The following is a 25,688-nucleotide window of genomic DNA, read 5'->3' on the forward strand; positions in this document are numbered from 1 at the left end:
GGATGGATATTTAAGTTGATGTGAGACAATTCTACTTCCACACTAGAACAGTTCCTGTCCCACATGAAGCAAGCCTCGATACGCGCTTGGCGGGAAAGCCCCGTCCATTACTCCCACACGCCTCGTTACATCACACCAACAACTATCACTCTATGCCCACTCATATAGCTGTCAAGACATCATAAATTAATAAGTCACCTTACACAAATAAAAGAGTCCATGTCGTAACATGCACTCTTTTATTACCCTGCCTTCCGCCCGATTGTAGCTGAGATAGGCGCCAGCGCCCCCCGCGACCCCAAAAGGGAATAAGCGGTAGGAAATGGATGGATGGCGTAACATTTTATTTGGCAATGATAAAAAAATAACTGTTGGCAAGCGTTGGCAAGAACTTCTTCCATCATTCATGTTAGCAGTGAGCCCCAAGGGTAAAAGTGGTATAATGATAATTGTCAAATGTGCTGATAAGTTTGTTCATGTTCTTCAATGCCACATTTAAGACTTTATAAAGCCATGAGGAAAATGTAAGCAAGAGTTAGACCCAGACTTCACGTTGTGTTTAAAAAAAACAATATATATATATATAGTTTCCGGTCTCGCCTTTCTGTGCGCATGCTCAGTAGACCCAGACGCGATCCAGCCGTTCGGCGCTTTGCCGAGTTGTTCTTCGGGCCCTCGGTGAGGACGACATTATCTCTCGGGCTTGTCCTTGTTGGACGGCATCAGCTCTCGGGCTTGTCCTTGTTGGGGCCCATGAAGTCCAGCCCGTCCACCGGGATATCTTTGTCCTTGATGGCCTTCTGCACGCAGCGCTGGTACACCCTGAAGCTCTCCGTGCACGGGTCGCCGCTCCTTTCTCCCTTCAGGAACTTCTCGGCGAACCAGCGGTTGAAACACTGGTCGTACTCCCGCTTCAGGTCCGTGCAGGCCTCGCCCACGCTGTTCATGGTTCTGCGGCCCCTGTCCCCCAACGCTGAACACACGCAAAACACGCACACTTCTTCTTCTTCTTTCTCAGCAGCTTCACTGAGCGACGTCTGACGTCATCGCGCAACCAAGATCGTTCGCGGGTGAGGAACAATATTCGCACTCGTCCAGCGGTTATCTCAAAATTCTCTCGGCGGAAATGACACAAACACTAATTATATTCAGGGTAAATATTATCTTATACACCTATGCCGTCCATTTTGTTCGAAAAATGAGAGCACTCGAACTCGTTTTGATCATTTTTTCTTATATAAAAATGGCATTAAAAAAAAAAAATATATATATATATACATATCTCCATCCATCCATTTTCTACTGTTTGTCCCTTTTGGGGACAAACAGTAGGGGGGTCTCAGCTGCATTCGGGCGGAAGGTGGGATACACCCTGGACAAGTCGCCACCTCATCGCAGGGCCAACACAAAAAAACAGACAACATTCACACTCGAGGGCCAGTTTAGTGTTGCCAATCAACCTATCCCCAGGTGCATGTTTTTGGAAGTGGGAGGAAGCCGGAGTACCCGGAGGGAACCCACACATTCACGGGGAGAACATGCAAACTCCACACAGAAAGATCCCGAGCCTGGGATTGAACCCAGGACCTTCGTATTGTGAGGCAGACGCACTAACCGCTCTACCACCGTGTGTGTGTATGTGTATATATATATATATATATATATATATATATGTATATATATATATATGTATATATGTATATATATATATATGTATATATATATATATATATATATGTATATATATATATATATGTATATATATATATATATATATATATATATATATATATATATGTATATATATATGTATATATGTATATATGTATATATATGTATGTATATATATATATGTATATATATATGTATATATGTATATATATGTATGTATATATATATATATATATATATATATATATATATATATATATATATGTATGTACATATGTATACATACACACACACACACACATACACACACACACACAGACACACTTACTTGTGCTGAAAATGTTAATTTCCCCTCAGGGATTATTAAAAGATTTCTGATTCTGATTATTATTTTATCATTCAGCCAAAGCATCCGGTAGCAAAATCTCAATGTACTTTATTTGTGTCATTTTTATTTCTCTGTAAAATGTGCATATTTGTGTACTTATTAGACTCACCTTGCGAGCTCAGTTCAATGTGTGTTTTGCTTTTCATATTTCGTTTGATGAATCGAAACTGAAAAAACCCCAGATTGGTTTGATGTACCCAGCATTCCACCCGAATGCTGCTGAGATAGAAAATGTGCATATTTGTGTACTTATTAGACTCACCTTGTGAGCTCAGTTCAATGTTTGTTTTGCTTTTCTTATTTCGTTTGATGAATGGGAAGTGAAAAAACCCCAGATTGGTTTGATGTACCCAGCTTTACGCCCAATTGCAGCTGAGATAGGCTCCTGCAACCCCAAAAGGGACAAGCGGTAGAAAATGTATGGATGGATATTATGAAACTAGATGAGGCAATTCCTGAAGAAATTACGTGTGAATGCTCCAATGCTGAAGTTTCACTGAAATCCTAGTAAAAAAAATTAATCGTTGAAGTAGATCACACAATTCTCAAACAGGCTAACTATTTTAAAGTTGGAACAGTTTGAATCAGATGAAAAATGTAGGAATTGTGGAACTTTGAAGAATGTCCCAATTTCCTAAAAATGTCGAAATTTCTGGAATTTTTTTGAAAATGGTAAACTTGAATCATCTGTATGAGTTGAAATGGTTGGTGTTGTCATTTTTCAAATCGGTCGAGAAAAGTTTTGACGGTGGAAATGTGTTGAAAAATGTGTAAGGAGTAGTCGCCATAAAAAAGGGTGAAAACAGGGCTTTGGAAAAGCAGGAATTCTGGAAAATCCAGGATTTTTTTTTAACTTGGAAAAATGACAGTTTGAATTTCCAGAATGGTGGAACGTGTTGAAGTTGGAATGGTTTGAATAGGTTGAAAAATGGCCAATTAATTTTGAATGACAAAAATGTCCCGGAAAACCTGGAATTCTGGGAATTTTTGGAATTTGTCAAGGGAAAACCTGTGATTCCCGAAAAGGCTGAATAGTTTGAAGTTTGAACGGTTTGAATTTGATGAAAAATGTGGAAGGTAGAGTGTGCCAAAATCTGAAGAAGAATAGTAATAAATAAGTGAATTTTGGTGTAGAAAACCATACGAATGCTTTGGTGCATTCCCACAAAATACTTTTTTGGTGTTGAAAATCATAAACAATATTTAAGAAACTGGTTGATTAATTTCATAGTTCGTAATAGAACAATTTAAATCAACAGAAACGAAACAAGGGATTTTTTATTCATTTTATTTTTTATTTTATCAACCTTTATTTATAATATGCAACATTTACAATCAAGAAATAATAATAGTCTAAAAAAAAGTACAGAAACAGTGCCAAGGGGATGTAAACTCAATAAAGTAACTAAAATAGAATGCAACATATTTTATATGTAACAAAATGTAAAGGCATAGGCCCACACAAGTTCTGAAAGTAATCCAAATTTGGAGCACAGCATCATAGTTTTCACAGTTTTTTGGTTGATGAGTTAGAGAGCGTTTTAAAGTAGAGTTCTAATTATTTTTTAAGGGCGCATAAAACAGATTGGGTATTGAGAAACTTACATTTATGAATATAAAATTTAGCCAATACAATAATGACGTTGCAAATGTCATATTTATTTTATTTATTTTTTCAAACAGTGTAAATCAAAATAGGACAATATAAAACAAGGGACTAAAACTTTTTTTCATATCTCGACACCTGAACCGGAAATTGTTAATTAACGACGAGCCCACAGGCTGGCCTGCTGGGAAAAAACAGTATTGTTTAAAAATTAACAAAAGTTGAGCTAAGGAAAATAAGAACAATGCATATTACATACCCAAATTATTCCCAAAATTAAAGAAATACAATTTAAAATTATTTGATGAAATATTCCCTTCAAAGGGTTTTTTGAAACTTAAATTGAACATGGAGGTTGATGGCTGTTATATCTGTGGAGCTGTAGAGGATGTCAATCATCTGTTTGTGGAATGTGAGAGTGTACATGTGTTTTGGGAGGAGATCCGAGATTGGCTGAGAGACAAGGGAGTGGAGGTGTCCCCATTCTCTATAGAGGAGATCACATTTGGTATTTTTGTGAACGACTGTAACATAGAAATGTTTGTGAACATTGTTATGATACAGGCCAAATTTTTTCTACATAATCGTCGATTTACGAAAGTAAGGCCTACATTTTCTAATTGGCTTAATGGGTTAAAATTATCAATCAAATCTTGGAGAATGATTAAGAGTACAAAATCCATCCATCCATTTCTACCACGTATTCCCTTTTGGGGTCGCTGGCATACTTGCCAACCTTAGAATCTCCGATTTCGGGAGGTGGGGGAATGGGGTTTGGTCGGGGGTGGGGCGGGGGCGTGGTTAAGAGGGGAGGAGTATAATTTACCAACTCTAGTATTTCATATATATTTCATATCTATATATATAAGTATATATAGATGTGTGAAATACTTGACATTCAGTGAATTCTAGCTATATATATTTTATTATATATATAAATTAGGCGCCAGCGCCCCCCGCGACCCCGAAAGGGAATAAGCGGTAGAAAATGGATGGATGGATTATATATATAAATCAACTAAATAGTTGAATTTCAGACGGCTCCTATCAAATACTTAGTAATAAAAACACAGTTGTTCTACTAACTGTACTGTGCTTGCTGGTTACTAAAAAATAAAAAATAAACACCTTTCACTATTTGAGTAACCTTTGTTCTGCCATTTGCGTACTGGCGTCAGGTGCACAACACCACGTCAATCATTGGCCAATCAAAAAGCAATCCCATAACGCTATAGCCAACATTCACCAGGAGATGGCAACATACAACATAGAATCACTCTATTACAGACGGCATCGCCATGGCTGTAACTTCCTCGTTCTTCTGTTCGTCTCCTTGTGTGTGCAGTTTTTTGTTGAAAATTCGTAGATGTTGTAACGTGATTGGGCAGGCAAGGTGTTTATATAACAGGAAAGCGGACGTGAAAACAGGCTGTCCCCATTCATGTCCGCATGGAGCTGGAGGGGGCGTGAATTTTGGGAGATTTCCAGGAGAAAATTTCTTCCGGGAGTTTTTCAGGAGAGGCGCTGAATTTCGGGAGGCTCCCGGAAAATCCGGGAGGGTTGGCAAGTATGCAATCAACCTATCCCCAGGTGCATGTTTTTGGAAGTGGGAGGAAGCCGGAGTACCTGGAGGGAACCCACGCAGTCATGGGGAGAACATGCAAACTCCACACAGAAAGATCCAGAGCCCGGGATTGAACCCAGGACTTCTTATGACCTTCGTATTGTGAGGCAGACACACTAACCTCTCTCCACCGTGCTGCCCCTGCCCAGTACAAAATCCCTTAAATTAATATCCTTGTTAAAACATTTAAAGTGATTCAGGTAGCCCTTTTTGTCTTTCTTTCTTATTTTTTAGCATTATTTCTCCATCTGTATGTGCTTTTCTTTTCTTTTCTTGATGTTGAAAGTGCCTTGACTTTTGTGTGAATTATAAATGTAAGTTTGTTGTTCAGTAAAAAAAAAAACAGTATTGTTTAAAAAGATTATGCATGCAGGATCCGTTTCAGAGATTTTATTTTTTTCATATATATACACAGAAATGTAATCATTAAAAACATACACTGACCCGACTTCCATCTTTTTTGGTTGTTTTACTATTTTTTTAATGGTTGAGCTTGGACCGGAGTGAGACCTCTTCTCTATCCAGCGATCAGCCACCCAAAGTCACGCGAGACTATCCAGTTCCCCGGAAATCTTGCGAGTCTACTGGATACGCGAGAGTCGTCTGAGTGATTAAAAAAGGCGACATTTCTCACCTATTTTACACAGCGAATACAACCTAACAATTAAAACCGGTAAGTAAAACTTCTTACGTGAACAGCACATTTTTCAGCAAACGGGAAGGTAACAAAAGCGCCGTCCACAACATGGTGGCCCTGGATCGGCCTCGCGAGGGTTGTTAGCTTAGCATTAGCCTAGAAGGTTGCCTTAAGTCCAAGTTGTCGTCATGACTGCTGGGTTTATTTCTTTTTTCTTCAGTCATTCGGGGTGGAGAAGATGTCCGACAGCGAAGACAGCGACCTCTCTGACAACCAGAGTGAGCGCAGCAGCGACGGAGAGGCGGATGAGGTGGAAGAGGTATTCTCACGCTAACCGCCTTGCAACTAGAAGTTAAAGGGGACTCATTAAGCTTATTATCTACATGTAATACATTTCTTCGTGGTCTAGATACTATGTTGGTGGTATAATTTGCTTTCAGTTTTGTCCCACAATCGCGTTTTTTAGCCCACTTTCTTTCGGTGTACGTCTGCAAACGGTTCGTTCAAATATAACATTCAGTGTTGCCAGACGTAACGAGATAAACAAGCCCAACTGGCAACCTACCGCTTTGGGTTAAGCCAGTGGTTCTCAATCTTTTTTCAGTGATGTTCCCCCTGTGAAATTTTTTTTTAATTCAAGTACCCCCTAATCAGAGCAAAGCAGTTTTGGTTGGAAAAAAAGAGATAAAGAAGCAAAATACAGCACTATGTCATCAGTTTCTGATTTATTAAACTGTATAACAGTGCAAAAGCATTGCTCATTTGTAGTGGTCTTTCTTGAACAACTTGGAAAAAAATACATTAAAATAACTAAAAACTTGTTGATAAATAAACAAGTGATTCAATTATAAATAACGATTTCTACACATCAAAGTAATCATCAACTTAAAGTGCCCTCTTTAGGGATTGTAATAGAGATTCATCTGGATTCATGAAATTAATTCTAAACATTTCTTCACAAAAAAATTAATCTTCAACATCAATATTTATGGAACATGTCCACAAAAAATCTTGCTGTCAACAATGAATATTGCATTGTTGTATTTCTTGAGCTGCAACCTTATCGTGGTAGAGGAGTTTGCGTGTCCCAATGATCCTAGGAGCTATGTTGTCCGGGGGCATAAAGCCCCCTGGTAGGGTCTCCCAAGGCAAACAGGTTCTAGGTGAGGGATCAGACAAAGAGCAGCTCGAAGACCTTTATGAAGAAGAAACATCATGGACCCAGATTTCCCTCGCCCGGACGCGGGTCACCGGGGCCCCCCTCTGGAGCCAGGCCCGGAGGTGGGGCACGATGGCGAGCGCCTGGTGGCCGGGCCTGTTCCCATGGGGCCCGGCCGGGCACAGCCCGAAGAGGCAACGTGGGTCACCCCTCCAATGGGCTCACCACCCATAGCAGGGGCCATAGATGTCGGGTGCATTGTGAGCTGGGCGACAGCCGAAGGCAGGGCACTTGGCGGTCCGATCCTCGGCTACAGAAGCTAGCTCTTGGGACGTGGAACGTCACGTCACTGGGGGGGAAAGAGCCTGAGCTAGTGCGCGAAGTCGAGAAATTCCGGCTGGATATAGTCGGACTCACTTCGACGCACAGCAAGGGCTCTGGAACCACTTCTCTCGAGAGGGATTGGACCCTCTTCCACTCTGGCGTTGCCGGCAGTGAGAGGCGACGGGCTGGGGTGGCAATTCTTGTTTCCCCCCGGCTCAAAGCCTGTACGTTGGAGTTTAACCCGGTGGACGAAAGGGTAGCCTCCCTCCGCCTTCGGGTGGGGGGACGGGTCCTGACTGTTGTTTGTGCTTATGCACCAAACAGCAGTTCAGAGTACCCACCCTTTTTGGGAACGCTCGAGGGAGTACTGGAAAGTGCTCCCCCGGGTGATTCCCTTGTCCTACTGGGAGACTTCAACGCTCACGTTGGCAACGACAGTGAAACCTGGAGAGGCGTGATTGGGAAGAATGGCCGCCCGGATCTGAACCCGAGTGGTGTTTTGTTATTGGACTTTTGTGCTCGTCACAGTTTGTCCATAACAAACACCATGTTCAAACATAAGGGTGTCCATATGTGCACTTGGCACCAGGACACCCTAGGCCGCAGTTCCATGATCGACTTTGTAGTTGTGTCATCGGATTTGCGGCCTCATGTTATGGACACTCGGGTGAAGAGAGGGGCGGAGCTTTCCACCGATCACCACCTGGTGGTGAGTTGGCTGCGATGGTGGGGGAGGATGCCGGACAGACCTGGGAGGCCCAAACGCATTGTGAGGGTCTGCTGGGAACGTCTGGCAGAGTCTCCTGTCAGAAAAAGTTTCAATTCCCACCTCCGGAAGAACTTTGAACATGTCACGAGGGAGGTGCTGGACATTGAGTCCGAGTGGACCATGTTCCGCACCTCTATTGTCGAGGCGGCAGATCGGAGCTGTGGCCGCAAGGTAGTTGGTGCCTGTCGGGGCGGCAATCCTAAAACCCCTTGGTGGACACCAGCGGTGAGGGATGCCGTCAAGCTGAAGAAGGAGTCCTATCGGGTCCTTTTGGCTCATAGGACTCCGGAGGCAGTGGACAGGTACCGACAGGCCAAGCGGTGTGCAGCTTCAGCGGTCGCGGAGGCAAAAACTCGGACATGGGAAGAGTTCGGGGAAGCCATGGAAAACGACTTCCGGACGGCTTCGAAGCGATTCTGGACCACCGTCCGCCGCCTCAGGAAGGGGAAGCAGTGCACTATCAACACAGTGTATGGTGCGGATGGTGTTCTGCTGACCTCGACTGCGGATGTTGTGGATAGGTGGAAGGAATACTTCGAAGACCTCCTCAATCCCACCAACACGTCTTCCTATGAGGAAGCAGTGCCTGGGGAATCTGTGGTGGACTCTCCTATTTCTGGGGCTGAGGTCGCTGAGGTAGTTAAAAAGCTCCTCGGTGGCAAGGCCCCAGGGGTGGACGAGATCCGCCCGGAGTTCCTTAAGGCTCTGGATGCTGTGGGGCTGTCTTGGTTGACAAGACTTTGCAGCATCGCGTGGACATCGGGGGCGGTACCTCTGGATTGGCAGACTGGGGTGGTGGTTCCTCTCTTTAAGAAGGGGGACCGGAGGGTGTGTTCCAACTATCGTGGGATCACACTCCTCAGCCTTCCCGGTAAGGTTTATTCAGGTGTACTGGAGAGGAGGCTACGTCGGATAGTCGAACCTCGGATTCAGGAGGAACAGTGTGGTTTTCGTCCTGGTCGTGGAACTGTGGACCAGCTCTATACTCTCGGCAGGGTTCTTGAGGGTGCATGGGAGTTTGCCCAACCAGTCTACATGTGCTTTGTGGACTTGGAGAAGGCATTCGACCGTGTCCCTCGGGAAGTCCTGTGGGGAGTGCTCAGAGAGTATGGGGTATCGGACTGTCTTATTGTGGCGGTCCGTTCCCTGTACGATCAGTGCCAGAGCTTGGTCCGCATTGCCGGCAGTAAGTCGAACACATTTCCAGTGAGGGTTGGACTCCGCCAAGGCTGTCCTTTGTCACCCATTCTGTTCATAACTTTTATGGACAGAATTTCTAGGCGCAGTCAAGGCGTTGAGGGGTTCCGGTTTGGTAACCGCAGGATTAGGTCTCTGCTTTTTGCAGATGATGTGGTCCTGATGGCTTCATCTGACCGGGATCTTCAGCTCTCGCTGGATCGGTTCGCAGCCGAGTGTGAAGCGACCGGAATGAGAATCAGCACCTCCAAGTCCGAGTCCATGGTTCTCGCCCGGAAAAGGGTGGAGTGCCATCTCCGGGTTGGGGAGGAGACCCTGCCCCAAGTGGAGGAGTTCAAGTACCTAGGAGTCTTGTTCACGAGTGAGGGAAGAGTGGATCGTGAGATCGACAGGCGGATCGGTGCGGCGTCTTCAGTAATGCGGACGTTGTACCGATCCGTTGTGGTGAAGAAGGAGCTGAGCCGGAAGGCAAAGCTCTCAATTTACCGGTCGATCTACGTTCCCATCCTCACCTATGGTCATGAGCTCTGGGTCATGACCGAAAGGATAAGATCACGGGTACAAGCGGCCGAAATGTGTTTCCTCCGCCGTGTGGCGGGGCTCTCCCTTAGAGATAGGGTGAGAAGCTCTGCCATCCGGGAGGAACTCAAAGTAAAGCCGCTGCTCCTTCACATCGAGAGGAGCCAGATGAGGTGGTTCGGGCATCTGGTCAGGATGCCACCCGAACGCCTCCCTAGGGAGGTGTTTAGGGCACGTCCAACCGGTAGGAGGCCACGGGGAAGACCCAGGACACGTTGGGAAGACTATGTCTCCCGGCTGGCCTGGGAACGCCTCGGGATCCCCCGGGAAGAGCTAGACGAAGTGGCTGGCGAGAGGGAAGTCTGGGTTTCCCTGCTTAGGCTGTTGCCCCCGCGACCCGACCTCGGATAAGCGGAAGATGATGGATGGATGGATGGATGTATTTCTTTTCACAGTTTATGAACTTACATTCATATTTTGTTGAACTATTATTCAATAAAAAGGATTTTGGATTTGTTGCTATTTTTAGAATATTTTTTTAAAATCTCTCGTACCCCTTGGCATACCTTCAAGTACCCCCAGGGGTACGCGTATCCCCATGTGAGAACCACTGTGTTAGGCCAGTGGTTCTCAATCTTTTTTCAGTGAGGTACCCCACGTGAGCATTTTTTACATTCAAGTACCCCCTATTCAGAGCAAAGCATTTTTGGTTGAAAAAAAGAGATAAAAAAGTAAAATACAGCACTATGTCATCAGTTTCGGGTTTATTAAATTGTATAACAGTGCAAAATATTGCTAATTTATAGTGGTCTTTTTTAACTAATTGGAAAAAAAGATATACAAATAACTAAAAACTTGTTGAAAAATAAACTAGTGTTTGAATTATAAATAACGATTTCTACACATAGAAGTAATCATCAACTTAAAGTGCCCTCTTTAAGGATTGTAATAAACATTCATCTGAATTCATGTAATTAATTCTAAACATTTCTTCACAAAAGAATAAATCTTTAACATCAGTATTTATGGAACATGTCCACAAAAAATCTTGCTGTCAACATTGAATATTGCATTGTTGCATTTCTTTTCACAGTTTATGAACTTACATTCATATTTTGTTGAAGTATTATTCAATAAATATATTAATAAAGGATTTTGGAATTGTTGCTATTTTTAGAATTTTTTTTTTTTAAATCTCACGTACCCCTTGGCATACCTTTTAAGTACCCCCAGGGGTACGCATACCCCCATTTGAGAACCACTGTGTTAGGCCAATGGTTCTCAATCTTTTTTCAGTGATATACCCCCTGTGAACATTTTTTTAATTCAAATACCCCCTAATCAGAGCAAAACATTTTTGGTTGAAAAAAAGAGATAGAAGTAAAATACAGCACTATGTCATCAGTTTCTGATTTATTAAATTGTATAACAGTGCAAAATATTGCTCATTTGTAGTGGTCTTTCTTGAACTATTTGGGAAAAAAAGATACACAAATAACTAAAAACTTGTTGAAAAATAAACAATTGATTCAATTATAAATAAAGATTTCTGCACATAGAAGTAATCATCAACTTAAAGTGCCATCTTTGGGGATTTTAATAGAGATCCATCTGGATTTATGAACTTCATTCTAAACATTTCTTCACCAAAAAAAGAAATCTTTAACATCAATATTTATGGAACATGTCCACAAAAAATCTAGCTGTCAACACTGAATATTGCATTGTTGCATTTCTTTTCACAGTTTATGAACTTACATTTATATATTTTTTAAGTATTATTCAATAAATACATTTATAAAGGATTTTTGAATTGTTGCTATTTTTAGAATGTTTTTTTTTTTAAATCTCACGTACCCCTTGGCATACCTTCAAGTACCCCCAGGGGTATGCGTACCCCCATATGAGAACCAATGTGTTAGGCCATGTCCACACGAACACGGAGAGTTTCAAAAGCACATATTTGGGGTTAAAACAATCTCCATCCACACAAGTGTAGTTTCAAAACTGTCTATGTCTACAAACAAACGGATAAACCTGCTGTCATGCACATTTTGTCCAATCAGAAGCATGAAAAAAGCTGACGTGGTGTCACTACACTTCCTATTATGTTTATTTTGATATACTAGACCACAGGTGCCAAACTCAAGGCTCGGGGGCCAGATCTGGCCCATGACATCATTTTATCTGACCCGCAAACACCTGGAAATATGTGTCAATAAAGTACTTAATATTTTCTCACTAAATGTAATAGATTTTTTTCATTTTGACAGGGAAAAGTTTGAATGCTGCCTGAAATGTTGTACTTTTTCCACTAGGGATGGGCGATATGGCCTTTTTTTAATATCTCAATATTTTTAGGCCATATCGCGATACATGATATATATCTCGATATTTTGCCTTAGCCTTGAATGAACACTTGATACGTATAATCACACCAGTATGTTGATTCTATGTGTCTACATTAAAACATTCTTGTTCATACTGCATTAATATATGCTCATTTTAAACTTTCATGCAGAGAAGGAAATCACAACTAAGTCAATTGACCAAAAGTGTATTTATTAAACAGTTATTAAGCAGTGGCACAAACATTCATGTCATTTCCAAAACAGAAAGTGCAAGATTGTCAGAGACATTTTAAAACAAGCTATTAGTGCAATTTTGTGCATGACGTCACTAAAATGACATTTTAAAACAACACTTAATTAAAGTTCACTTTTTGTACAGAATGCCACTAACAATAGTTTAAACAAATAAAGTGCACTTTTGTGAATTATGTCACACAAGATATTTCAATAACTGTCAAATAAAAATGAGCTGCATAATAGGAAATCAAATAGTGTTTGTCCTTTGCTATGTGGTAGTTTACTACGTACGTTAATAAATTATATTGTTTACTAGTTTTTTCATACGGTGTTGATCTGGAAAGGTTTGCCTCGGCATTTTGATGGTGTGGGCGTGTGGCACTGAATGGAGATGTTGACATATTACCATGAATTAATTTACATGGACCCTGACTTAAACAAGTTGAAAAACGTATTTTGGTGTGACCATTTAGTGGTCAATTGTATGGAATATGTACTGTATTGTGCAATCTACTAATAAAAGTGTCAAACAATCAAAAATAAGAAATGCGGAGTAAGCACTCTTCATTCTCTATCAGGTGACTTTTCAAATGATGCTAGATTTTAGCAGTAGTGCTACTTTTTGTAGCAACGCTTTTGGCCCACACTTGACATATTACGGTTTTCAACATATTCCCACTTGAAGCAAAACCACCGCCAGACGATGGACCCCCTGCTGTTTTTCTTGGGAATTAATTCTTCCTTCATTTACTCCTTTTTGCTCTCGTATTACCACTCGCACGGCTCCGTTTGAGGGATTGAAGCTAACGTTGGCTGCTTACGTGCAGCTAACATTACCCATGCTGCTACCGCTCCGCTCCGCGAGGGCCTATGACGTTGTATGTGACATATGTAAAAAGGTGCGCTTGCTGTCTGTGAGAAGGAAAGACAGGAAAGTGCAAGAAGAGCATGCAGTGTAATGCCAGCAGCTAAAAGCAACTGCGTGAGAACGTATACTCGAATATCACGATATAGTCATTTTCTATATCGCGCAGAGACAAACCCACGATATATCGCCCTGCCCTATTTTCAACTTTAATAGTACCCAATATTCTTGGCAGAAGAAACATTAAATAATATTGTTCTGGCTTCTTAAGAGCCTTTTTTCCCATTGGAGTTTGTAAGAATGTTGATTTTCTTCTGTTTTAATTTGTTGCGGTTTTAGTGGGGGTTTTTATGTGAAAGAAAAAGGCGGGTGTTGGGGCTTTATTTATTTTCACAAAATGTTGTATAAATATTATCAAACGTTCTCAGTGGTAGAGGTCTGCAAATGATCAGTATCTGTTAAAATTTCCATTACTATGCATCCCTGTCATGGATGCAGCATTGTGAGAAAAAGGAGGTGACTCATTGGGCTGGGAATTTGGCTGAAAACTGTATCACTATCTTTTATATCGGTCAAAATTGCTAATGATATTTTTTTATGACCTATGGAATAGAAAGACCAGGAGGAAAATCTATTAAATGTTACTTTCTCTCAACTATTAGGGCAGAAAGGAAAGGAAATGTCACCACAACCATGGAAAACACTCTGTCAATGTAAACAAAATTGTAAAATCACATTGAACACTTAAAAATAACCTCTTAAAATGGAGATGCGAAAATGAAATAAAAAATGTAAGAAATGCTTAGTAAAGTGTAACAAAATAGTGAAAAGTGTGAAATTGTAAATATTGAGTAACCTGAGAACTATTTTCCGCAGGTTTAGTGCCAGGAAGTTACAGCTGTGCTCTAAAGGGTGAGCACGACTAAGGTGATGTGGTATTACCAGGGACAATCGCCATGCATCATTTACAGACTAAATTGGTCTGACTAAGGTCTGTTTTAATGGGGGAAAAATGCCATACTTTTAGAACACTTTTCCTCTTTTATCCTCAATTTCTTCGCTGTCTGCAGCACTCATTTTTAGTTTCACTCAAGAATCAACTGCGAGACACCAAGATGGCGCAACCAAATTTGATAGTCGATACTGTTACCCTATTGGATGTTAGCGTGTCACTCCAACTGATCATTGGTCACCGAGAGCGAGTGCCTTTCTTCTTATAACCAATTTTTTTTCCAATTTCTTCCGATGAAAAATAAATACAAATTATTATATTTGAACACATTTTTTAATGATATCGATCACGTGTCTATCGCGATATATATTGATATAATTTTATAGCCCATCTCTAGTGAGTAATCCAGCCAATAAGAGCTGCATTTACCATCAGAGTGTGTCCTGGTCTTTAGGAGGAGACGGCCAGTCCGGTAGGCAGTGACAAGGCAGCCGAGGAGGAGGGCGAGGACCTGGATGAGGACGAGTACGATGAAGAGGAGGAGGAGGAAGATGACGACCGTCCCAGGAAGAAGCCTCGACATGGAGGGTTCATCCTGGATGAAGCTGGTAAGAAAAAGCCATCCACCTCCTTCTTCGGTTTTGTCTTGTTGTTGTTTTGTCTCTAAGCTCCGCCCTCTTTTTGCAGACGTGGATGATGAGTATGAGGACGAGGAAGAGCAACTGGAGGATGGAGCGGAGGACATCCTGGAGAAGGGTGAGGAACTAAATAAGTAAAGTTAAACATCTGAATGAAGGTGACAAACACAGCAGGGGTGTGTTTCCAAGAATGAACACGAGCTTTGTTTTTGACGACAGCAGTAAAGTGATTTAAAACTGTCTGTTAAGCCTGCGTGTTGTCTGACCTCTGAACTCTCTTTGTGTCGTTGGTGTCCCTCTCTGTCGTGCATGTCCTCTTCAGTTAACGGTAATTGACATATTCTTCTTCCTTCTGAACTCACGCCATTTGTGTTTGAACGAGAATGGACCATCACTTCCCTCCATGTTTCATCTATGCACGGTTTACGTCCCAACGTTCTCAGCACACTTGTGATTGTATGGCCAGCCCGGCAGCTCCATCTCTGCGTCTCAACTAGGGACGGGCATTAGACAGGCTTGATATTGCTTTAAGATGGCAGGAAAAAAACAAAAATTTGGAGAGTATTTCCACATACACGGTAAAGTAGGGCTGGACGATTACTTTCATGGATATTGATAACACGATTATTCATTAATTTGAAAACATGAGTATATATTGTACCACCAAAACGCAATTTCAAATGTAATTTAAAAGAACTGGATATGAAACAGTAACAAATAAACCACTACAAGTAAAACAAATATAACAGTACATTTAAATAACAAAAGCTATTTAAAAAAAAAAATCTGTTTTTCAGTTTTAATATATTTAAATTTGTTTTTTACCATTTACATTTATTTTACCGCCATAGTGTGTGTGCCTTTTGTATCATACATAAAGTTTGATTTTAATTTTACTGAAGGAACTCTCCTGAAAGAATCAATAAAGTACTATCTATCTATCTAGCTAATGAAATGTTTCATTAAATTAAAAAATCTTCACATTTATTGGCGCAAATACATCTTTGGACAATTTAGACCACTACTTAATGTCAAAGCATAATAATCGTTTAAATGTATCAATAAATGCCTAAAGTACATTATGCTTGTGTAAGGTACTTTTTTAAAACATTCATTTTGTTAGCGCAGTCAGACCGGATGTTGCGCATAGCGCAGTTGTTCTGAGCTTGACAGTTTGGAGGCGACTTGGGGCTTTCTATGAAAAAGAAAGAAGCCTCAATTTGCAACTGCTGTCCTGTTTGTACATTGATGTAATATCTTACAGATGAGATGTTGTGGGTGTTTGGATTGTTCTTGCTAGCTTTAGCTACGTAGGTCAGTCATTGTTTCAAGTGGCCGTCTCCACATTGTTTAGTTCAGGGCGGGGCGGTTAAGTCTTTCGGGGATGAATGAGCGATACCGTGCATTGTGGGGACATTGGATTTTCCCAAACAAATGTTCCTTCTCCTCACTATAACCTCGTGCGTGTGTACATAAGCAAAACGTATTTAATCTGATCATAATTCGGAATAGAATGTTACTGTGTACATGGACTCTTAAAAAAATAATCTGATTATGACATACGATTTCATGCATCACACCTCAAATCGGAATACTTTACTTCGACATGCGCAGTTTACGCAAAAAAAAAAAAAAATCCAAGGTACGTTGTTTGTGCTGGGCGCCATCTTTTGGATGAGTTTGCTCACTTCATGTGCTGAAGAAGCAGTGACCTCCGCTGTAAACAAAAGTGGCTTTGTGCATTTCTGCATGTCCGAAGATGTCACGTTATTTATTTTTTCTTCTGTTCACTACTTTTTTTTTTTTTTACATCTCTTTTTGAAATTGATCTGTTCTGTGTTCTTCGTGCTAGCAGTTAGCACTTGGAATATCCGTTAGGTCGTGAATAAAACAGCTCGTTGAGTCAACTGGATACCCCATTCTATTGTTATATCGACCATACCATCTGCAGACCATACATTTTGTTTTTGCTAGCCTCGGTTTTTGGGGAAACATAGTCAACAGTATATAATGCTACTTCTGTACATGTTGAATGGGGGGAGACAGCAGCAAGACAATCGCCTCATTCCGAGACTATTAAATGTAGTCCCCCATCCATGCCGTCAAAAACATGTGCAGTAAGGATAATTTCAACCCGAACTTTGGAAGAAATGTTTTAATACATCTAAATGACTATTGGAATAAACCACTCTTCTCGATCTGAACGAAATTTTGATCCGAACATGTGTGATCGGGTCACAATATTGCAAATGGCATGTTTACATTAAGCATTTTTATTCCGGTTAGGCTTTTAATCTGATTGAGTCCATGTGGTGCACATAGCTAATGACAGCATTTCAGTCACATTTATGTCAATTTCTGTGATACCCTTTGTTTAACAGCAGATTGTGTTTTATTGGCCTATTCTGTAATTCCGTGCACGGTTACATGAATGCGGAAATCATATGCGTTGAACTTTTTTGGGTAGAGGGTTTAGTGATTATTGATTAGGCATAACGGCGTTATGTCAGATTAAAAAAAATAGCAACCAAGGGGAGATCTCAAACTTCTAAAAGTTTAGATTTTTTTTTTCATTCATCTATTTCACCACTGCAAGTTTAGGAATTTGCATGCACGTTGTGCGGCACATTAATAATTTATTTTCAGATTATAATAATTTAATGATCATAAGGAGCCAAAATCGTAGTTGAAATATGACTGTCCAGCCCTAAAATAAAATAAAAGGCAGGATAGATGGAACTATTCAAGGCTCCTATCTAAACATCTTGATATTTTAACAAACCAAGCCTTGGAAAAATCGTCACGAAAGTTAATGACAGGCTAAAATTGTACTTCACTTTACACAGCTCTGTAAAGGAAATAATGAATACCGCAAATTGTAGCACCAAATTTGGCTCTGTTTCAATCCAATTCAGATTCAGAACTTTGATACCATGGTCAGGTTTCCTCTGGGAAATTAATTGTGCCCCCCACTGGTCTCTGTCAAGTCAAACAGTTCTCTTCTGATCAACTCATTTGATGAATGCCCATCCCAAGTTTGAAACACAACTCCCGCCCTCTAACAAGCCTTTTCATGACCAAACGACACAAAACATCTTTTCATAGACTTTCCACAGGTGGTCAGCCTTGGAAGTAACGTCTTAATCGCTCCTCTTGCCAACATGCTAACAGCCAACTCCTAGCTATGTGCACATATTCCATTTGTGAAAGCTGGAGCACTAGATTAATATTTTTTAGCAGTTTTGTGTAGGGCTGGTGGATTACATAATCCGAATGCATTTCAGGTTGATTACAGAGATAAGATGTGAGCATCATAACTCAGTCTAAACCTGGCGCAAATGTTCAAGGCGACAGCCCATCAGTTGACCTTCCCCCGCTCTACTTCCATAGTAAACAGAATTGCCTAACTTGCAGCTGAGGGCAGCAAATCAAGCCACCATACAACGTATGTACAACACAGATGGCAGCACAACACATTTGTTTAATCATTGGATAAAGTACAATCCAAGTGTTTATATGGAAAGTGTGAAAATGCTAGCAGACTTTGCACAGCTTGCCACTGCTGAACTGCTAACTCAGTGGCCTAGTGGGTAGAGTGTCTGCCCTGAGATAGGTAGGTCGTGAGTTCAAATCCCGGCTGAGTCACACCAAAGACTATAAAAATGGGACCCATTACCTCCCTGCTTGGCACTCAGCATTAAGGTTTGGAATTGGGGGTAAAATCACCATAAATGATTCCCGGGCGCGGCACCGCTGCTGCCCACTGCTCCCCTCACCTCCCAGGGGGTGATCAAGGGTGATGGGTCAAATGTAGAGAAAAATTTCGCCACACCTCGTGTGTGTGTGACAATCATAGGTACTTTAACTACATGTGGCAAATATTTTAGTCTGAAAATATATCTGTATTCTTACTAAATATGATGCACAGTTGCAAGTAGCGGCGTATGTAGCATCATAATTTAATAATGGTATTGTTTATATTTTAAAACTTTAGGGATATTTGTTTGTTTTGGGTCTTGCATCCTTGCACCAATACTCAGAACTGTAAAATAGGTCATTCTGTTATTTAGTTTTTCTCTTTGTTTTACTTTTGAGTAAAAATGACAAATATTTTTATATGTCCATCTTATTTATTTTGCTTCATTTACTCTGTAGGTTTTACTAACAAAATATATAGTATGCATGCTTTAAACTGGCAAGTTAAAAACAATTTGAAAATTGTGATGTAAATCGAAATCAGATTATATGAAAAAAATAATTGCCATCATTTATTTAGCATGCAGCCCTAGCTTCATGCACTGACTATATACTATCAGTCATCATTAATGTCTGCTTTGTTTTTCTCCCATCATGCTTTGTTGTTCCGCTGCCTGACTCCGCCCTGATGATTTTCTCTTTGCCTCACTCAACATTCTCCAACCTCACTACCGACTTCCTTTTCCATCTTTACGCCTTCTTCTTGCTTTTGTGATGCTTCTTTTTCTTCCGTTACCTGTCATGTCTCTCCCCTGCTCCTGCTCCTGCCCCTCATCCGCCCTCCTCTTCCTCGCTGGCCATGGTGCACAGAGGAGGCTGAAGGTGAGTCTGCTCTTCATCGTGCCCAAAACTCTCGTTTACACGTCAGTGTGTTCAACCTCTTCTTCCCCGCTGTCTTTTTAAGTGTCCAACATCGACCACATGGTGCTGGATGAAGATCATTCTGGTTCCAGAAGGCTGCAGAACCTCTGGAGGTGACCATAACTTGACTTACATTCAGACAGGATGCTCACATTACTCTTAAAAAAACATATTTGTGATGGACAGGGACTCACGAGAGGAGGCGCTGGGGGAATACTACATGAGGAAGTACGCCAACTCCTCAGGAAGGGAGCAGTAAGTATTTTTACTTTTACTTGGTTTCTTTGGTGAGCTACTGACAATGTCCTAAAAACTTCCTGGCTATAAGTATTATGTGCAAACACTTATGCCTTTGCTTTCTAAATGACACTTTTCATTGCTATTTTCTGGTTATTGGTCAGTTTTTGATATTTAACAGTTAAATCAGTCACTAAAAAATAGGGATGGGTACCCATTTTTTTTTTGTGTGTCTTAGTAAATTATAATAAATGTTAATAGTTTATCAAATAAAATGTTTTAATGTGACATTAAAATGAGCTTATAATGTTGACTTTTTTTTCTTACACATTTGAATATCATTTGCAATGCAGTTGCACTTCCAAGACATTAGATTGCAGTAGTGTATTGGCCAGTGTTTCATAACCATAGGGCCAGGCCCGTTGTTGGACTGCGAGCATCCCCTAGAGGGTTGCCAGCAAATTGTGTTTTTCAGCTGTGTTCTGTATGGGCCGCAGCAGTACTCAAATGTAATGAACTTTACTAACCACTTGTGGCAGTACATGGAACAATGTCATAGAGAAGTTGCTTAAACGTACATATTATGACTACAGTGGTGAAGCTTCATTTTAATTTGCACTTTAATTTTTATTTAGTTTGTTGTTGCATGTAAATGTGTTTTTTGTCAATTATTTGAGTCCCTTTTACAGTACATTTGGCTAATACTTATTTTCGTAATCAACCTTACCTAAACTTAACAATAATGTGTTAAATAGACAATAATATTTGTGATAAACACATGCTTTCATATAGTTTGACAAGGTTGTAAACTCTCAGTAGGTTAGATATAAGCATTTAAATTGATTCAAATCAAGAGTACGCTTACTAATTAATATTTGCAGGGTTTCCCCTTAATAAAATGTGGTGAACCGCCACAACATTTTTATTACCGGCTCACCTTTAAAAATAGATTAGTTTTTTTTACTTGTAAACAAATTAAAGTAATATTGTATATTGTAGCCCCCAAAAGAAATCACACAAAGTCCAAAGCTATTTTAAAGTTGTATTACCAATCTTATGATAACAAACGACGCAATTTCCACAGGTTATACTTCCCGTCCAAACAATTTCATGTGAGTCCGTGCTTCCCCGGACACGCAATACTACTTCCTCGTTCTCCGCCAATCACCTTCTTGGCATGGACAGTGTGTTTGCAAACGTGGGGAAAGTTGACATAAAATTCAAACCACACAAACATAACACATTACCATTAGCTGGTCATTATAGTATGATTTGATATATATAGCCTATAATTTGCTCACTATTGACAATTGACATACCGAAAACTTGACCACCGAAAAAAGTCTTTGATCACCAAAAACCGCGCTGCTGAAACTGGATGTAAACAAAATTCACGCCATTGTCTGGAGCGTTGTCATCATGTCTGCGATGCGGATGTCATTTTTATATATATTGCAGATTTACCCATGGACAGCTTACGAAATTTGCTGGTATTAAGTGGACAGTGCCGGCTTTCAAGAAGAGAAAGTCTGCAGCTCTCTTCTTAAGTCAGGGACATTGAGAGACAGAAGTAGTCTCTAAGTACGAGTGCATTTAAAATAACACCAGAAGAAGATGCTACATTTGTTGCTAGTAGTTTTTCATTAAAAAAGTAATTAAAAGTCTGTAAACACTTGAAAAAATCTCAACCAAGTCTATTGTACAAAAAGCAGCAATAATTGAAAATATGGCGAAACGATGAAAACATGTTTTTTTATACTAATTAATAACAGATTTGTTTTAAATGTATATGCATTTTTGGAGCCTTTTTAAAGAAAATCATATCATAGAAAATTATGGTAATTAGTCGATGATGTCATGGTGACACGCCCATAACCAAGCCCCCACCACCACAGGTATTTTGGCAGTTTTGGGGAAACCCTGATTTGTTGTCTATCTGGGAAATAGTTTTTTTTTCAGGGAGATAAATGTTATGTCGCACCCTACACACCAGCTGTTTGTAACACTCATGTTAGTTGCAGTTTCTTTTACTAATTTTGGAGGTTTTTGAAATCGCCATGTAAAATTGGTAATGCCAATAGTAGCCTGTCTACAGCAAATCCAATGTAAATTAGTATCAAACTAGCCAGTTTTTGAAGAGTGGAGCCTTACTTTACATTTGAGTGTTTCTTTATTTGTATTGAAAATAGCAACATTACTTAGAGGGAGTTTGGCTGAATTCACCCTGGGCTCTGTTTGAGTGATTATTTAAGTGAGCTCCATGATGTCACGTGCAACGAAGGTATCGAAATATGGTACCGCTTGATTTTACGTGAATCAATACCTGGTAGTACCGACAATTTGGTTGGTGCCTGTAAAAATACGGAATTCAGTACCCAACCCTACTCAAAACTGCTAAAAAGAAATTAACATTAGCCAATTCAAAAAGCGTCTGATCGAAAGGTGTTTTGTAAATCACCTCCAAAAACAGAATCAGTATTCCAAATTCAGGTACATTCAGTTTCTCTTTTCTTCCTCTGTGGTGGTGTGTAGCTCCTCTGGTGGGTCCGAAGAGCTCTCTGATGACATCACACAGCAGCAGCTACTTCCTGGAGTCAAGTATGTAAACGCCGACCCACCAATTATAATCAAGAAAACAACTTGTTTGACTCTTGATCTATGTTTGTCAATGTCAGGGATCCTAATCTGTGGACAGTCAAGTGCAAGGTGGGAACCCAGCAACCCCTTATTTCCTTAAATGCACTCAAACTCACAGTGTCATGTCTTTTCAGATAGGGGAGGAGAGGGCCACAGCCATCGCGCTGATGCGGAAGTTTATCGCCTATCAGTTCACTGATACAGTAAGAAGCTGTGAACGCTCATTATCCGTTGTGTAAAAACGGTGTGTAACTAAAATGTTCCACTGTCGCGCCCACAGCCGCTCCAAATTAAGTCTGTGGTGGCCCCGGACCACGTGAAGGGCTACATCTATGTGGAGTCCTACAAGCAGACGCACGTCAAAGCGGCCATCGAAGGCATCGGAAACCTTCGGATGGGCTTGTGGAACCAGCAGATGGTTCCCATCAAGGAAATGACGGACGTCCTCAAGGTGGTGAAAGAAGTCACCAACCTGAAGCCAAAATCCTGGGTCAGGCTGAAACGAGGCCTGTACAAAGACGACATCGCACAGGTGCTCATTGCAACACCCAGTCACTGTGGCAACACACTATTTAGGGAGGAAGATAGAAGTTTTTTTAACGTGAGTGGTGTTCTATTGCTTATCCTCCAGGTGGACTATGTCGAGCCCAGCCAGAATACAATCTCCCTGAAGATGATCCCTCGCATCGACCTGGACCGCATCAAGGCCAAGATGAGCTTGGTGGGTCAAGATCTCACACACAGGGGTTCATGACTTACACCTCCTTTCTGTTTATGCAGAAAGACTGGTTTGCTAAGAGGAAGAAGTTTAAGAGACCTGCTCAGAGGCTGTTTGATGCAGAGAAGATCAGGTAGGCACACAAAGGTAGTATACTTATATCGTCTAAAATCCGCACCATAAAGCCACATAGTTTGACGGTATGTTTGACTAACATGGCAAGATTTGATTTGACAGGTCGCTGGGAGGGGATGTCAGCCATGATGGAGACTTTATGATCTTCGAGGCAAACCGATACAGTCGCAAAGGTTTCCTGTTCAAGAGCTTCGCCATGTCAGCTGTGGTGAGCAGGAGGTCTTCTGATGATTTTAGTAAGGTGTCCTGTAGCACATGCACATAATATTTCCACCAAGTCCACCACACCCTTAATAATTTGTAATTTGTAAATCTCACGATGCACAGTTTTCCCCACAGACAGGCAATACATTTGTGGTGGCCAGAGGTGTGGTGGGAGTGTGACTAGGTGCTGTCAAAATGACACTATTGTTTGACACATGTAATGTAAAAAGGGTATACATATATTTAAACATAAATATGTTATTAATATCGATATATTTAATGTTTCATTATATTTCTGCTGCTTATTTTATTAATACAATCAATCACAGGCTGCACTTAGGACACCCCTGGTTTATATACAAATATTATTCTGCCCTCCCTGAAGGTTGGAATTTAGTCTGGCGGATACAGTCCTTTAAATCTAAGATGAAAAACTTCATGCATAAAGTTCTTGATTGAAAATCTCTGCGATTAAACTACTGTAAAACTAAATACACAATTATATGCACACGTTTTGCACTCTGAATGAGAATTTTACAACAACACTTCGATTCCGATTCTAATTATGACAATTCGATTCAGAATAATTTTTTACAATGTATTATTTGACATGAAAAATATAATAAAACCTTTTCAAAATACAGGTTACAAAAGCTACAAAGTGTGTGTGTGTGTGTGTGTGTGTGTGTGTGTGTGGGGGTGTGTGGGTGGGTGTGGGTGGGTGCGTGCGTGCGTGCGTGCGTTGAAAATAATCAATTTCGAATCAAAATTAAAAGTGCACATATACTATGTATAGGAATGATGTTAAATTGACTATACAGTTTAGTACACACTGGAAAAAAGCAATACAAACATACAGTGTAAAGCAGGTGTCGCCAACTCATCGATCGCTATCAACCAGTTGATCTTTAGGACCCTACCGGTCAATTGCAAATATATTTGCAAAAAAGTATTAATATGACATCAATGACACCCCGACCCGGAGAATGACCAACAGACCCGCAAACAGGCACGCATTTTAACTCCTGAACTTGCCTGCACACCTCTGCCTCACTCTCTTTAGCCTCAGATCCCGCGGCTCTCACCACCGCAGCCACAACCCCCCAGTGTCTTGCAAACGCGTATTTAATGACGTGATCAGAAATCATTACGCTGGAACAATGATTGAATGTCTGACTGTTGCGACAAATAGGACATTTTCTAGCATCCAACATCAAACAACCTTTCCCTCAACCACGATTTCATGACCATCATTGCTCACCTGCGACAGGAAGCATACGAGACTCCGTGAACATTGTGCCTTAGTACGGATTTTGTGTTGATTTATTGTGAATACAAAACTAAACATTGACATGTACAAAGGCAGTAATATATGATAAAACAGGGCGACAGCTAATTAAGGACTTCCCTGTTTATGCAATTTATTATCCCACAGGAAAAACCCGCGAGGCGAACAGCTGATTTTACTAATTCGAGTGCTGACGTTAGAACCATGTGACTCGCGTTCCATATGTGACCAGAACAAATACACTACGGTACTAAGCCTATAGTGGTCATAAACATCTAGCTTCAACAGCAGTGGTGCCCAAAGTGAGGCACAGTGGCCATCTGTGACCCGTGACTCGATTGTCATTGGCGCAAGGCACCTTAGTAAAAACAACAGCAAAAAGATTGGGAAAACGGCAAGAAACTCCATGAGAAAAACCAAAAATGTTGACGTCAGCTAATAACGACAAAGCTTTGTCTTAAAAAATATATATATATATATTTTAATATATATATACGATTGTAGCTGAGATAGGCACCAGTTCCCCCCGCAACCCCAAAGGGAATAAGCTGCAGAAAAGTGATATAGATATATATATATATATATATATATATATATATATATATATATATATATATATATATATATACACACACAGTGAAGAAAAATAAGTTTTTGAACACCCTGCTATTTTGCAAGTTCTCCCTCTTAGAAATCATGGAGGGGTCTGAAATTTTCACGGTAGGTGCATGTCCACTGTATGAGAGATAACCTAAAAAGAAAAATCCAGAAATCACAATCTATGATTTTTTTTTAACAATTTATTTGTGTGATAAAGCTGAAAATAAGTATTTGAACACCAACAGTAATATTTGGTAGAGTAGCCTTTGTTTGCAATTACAAACGTTTCTTGTAGTTCTTCACCAGGTTTGCACA

At 40.6% G+C, this 25,688-nt stretch overlaps 2 protein-coding genes across 3 annotated transcripts in view; one reads left to right on the forward strand and one right to left on the reverse strand.

Moving 5' to 3' along the window:
* Positions 1-327: 327 nt before the first annotated feature.
* triap1 (TP53 regulated inhibitor of apoptosis 1) lies at positions 328-1,073 on the reverse strand. The gene has a single exon (XM_061878390.1). The coding sequence runs from the start codon at positions 945-947 to the stop codon at positions 723-725; it is 225 nt and encodes a 74-aa protein (XP_061734374.1). The 5' UTR covers positions 948-1,073; the 3' UTR covers positions 328-722.
* A 4,726-nt stretch (positions 1,074-5,799) lies between these two features.
* supt5h (SPT5 homolog, DSIF elongation factor subunit) overlaps positions 5,800-25,688 on the forward strand; it is a 30,887-nt gene continuing 10,998 nt past the window's right edge. The window contains exons 1-14 of one of the 2 annotated variants that reach the window (XM_061877730.1): positions 5,800-5,962; positions 6,147-6,245; positions 14,754-14,907; positions 14,987-15,055; positions 19,504-19,515; positions 19,598-19,667; positions 19,741-19,809; positions 22,324-22,389; positions 22,467-22,497; positions 22,563-22,631; positions 22,709-22,960; positions 23,060-23,149; positions 23,209-23,279; positions 23,384-23,489. In XM_061877730.1, coding sequence (XP_061733714.1) covers positions 6,165-6,245; positions 14,754-14,907; positions 14,987-15,055; positions 19,504-19,515; positions 19,598-19,667; positions 19,741-19,809; positions 22,324-22,389; positions 22,467-22,497; positions 22,563-22,631; positions 22,709-22,960; positions 23,060-23,149; positions 23,209-23,279; positions 23,384-23,489 — 1,140 coding nt within the window. In that variant the 5' untranslated portion in view covers positions 5,800-5,962; positions 6,147-6,164. The remainder of the gene's footprint in view (positions 5,963-6,146; positions 6,246-14,753; positions 14,908-14,986; positions 15,056-19,503; positions 19,516-19,597; positions 19,668-19,740; positions 19,810-22,323; positions 22,390-22,466; positions 22,498-22,562; positions 22,632-22,708; positions 22,961-23,059; positions 23,150-23,208; positions 23,280-23,383; positions 23,490-25,688) is intronic. The other variant, XM_061877731.1, reaches the window with a different exon arrangement.

This window comes from Nerophis ophidion, linkage group LG18 (assembly GCF_033978795.1).
Source record: "Nerophis ophidion isolate RoL-2023_Sa linkage group LG18, RoL_Noph_v1.0, whole genome shotgun sequence".
NCBI lineage: Eukaryota > Metazoa > Chordata > Actinopteri > Syngnathiformes > Syngnathidae > Nerophis > Nerophis ophidion.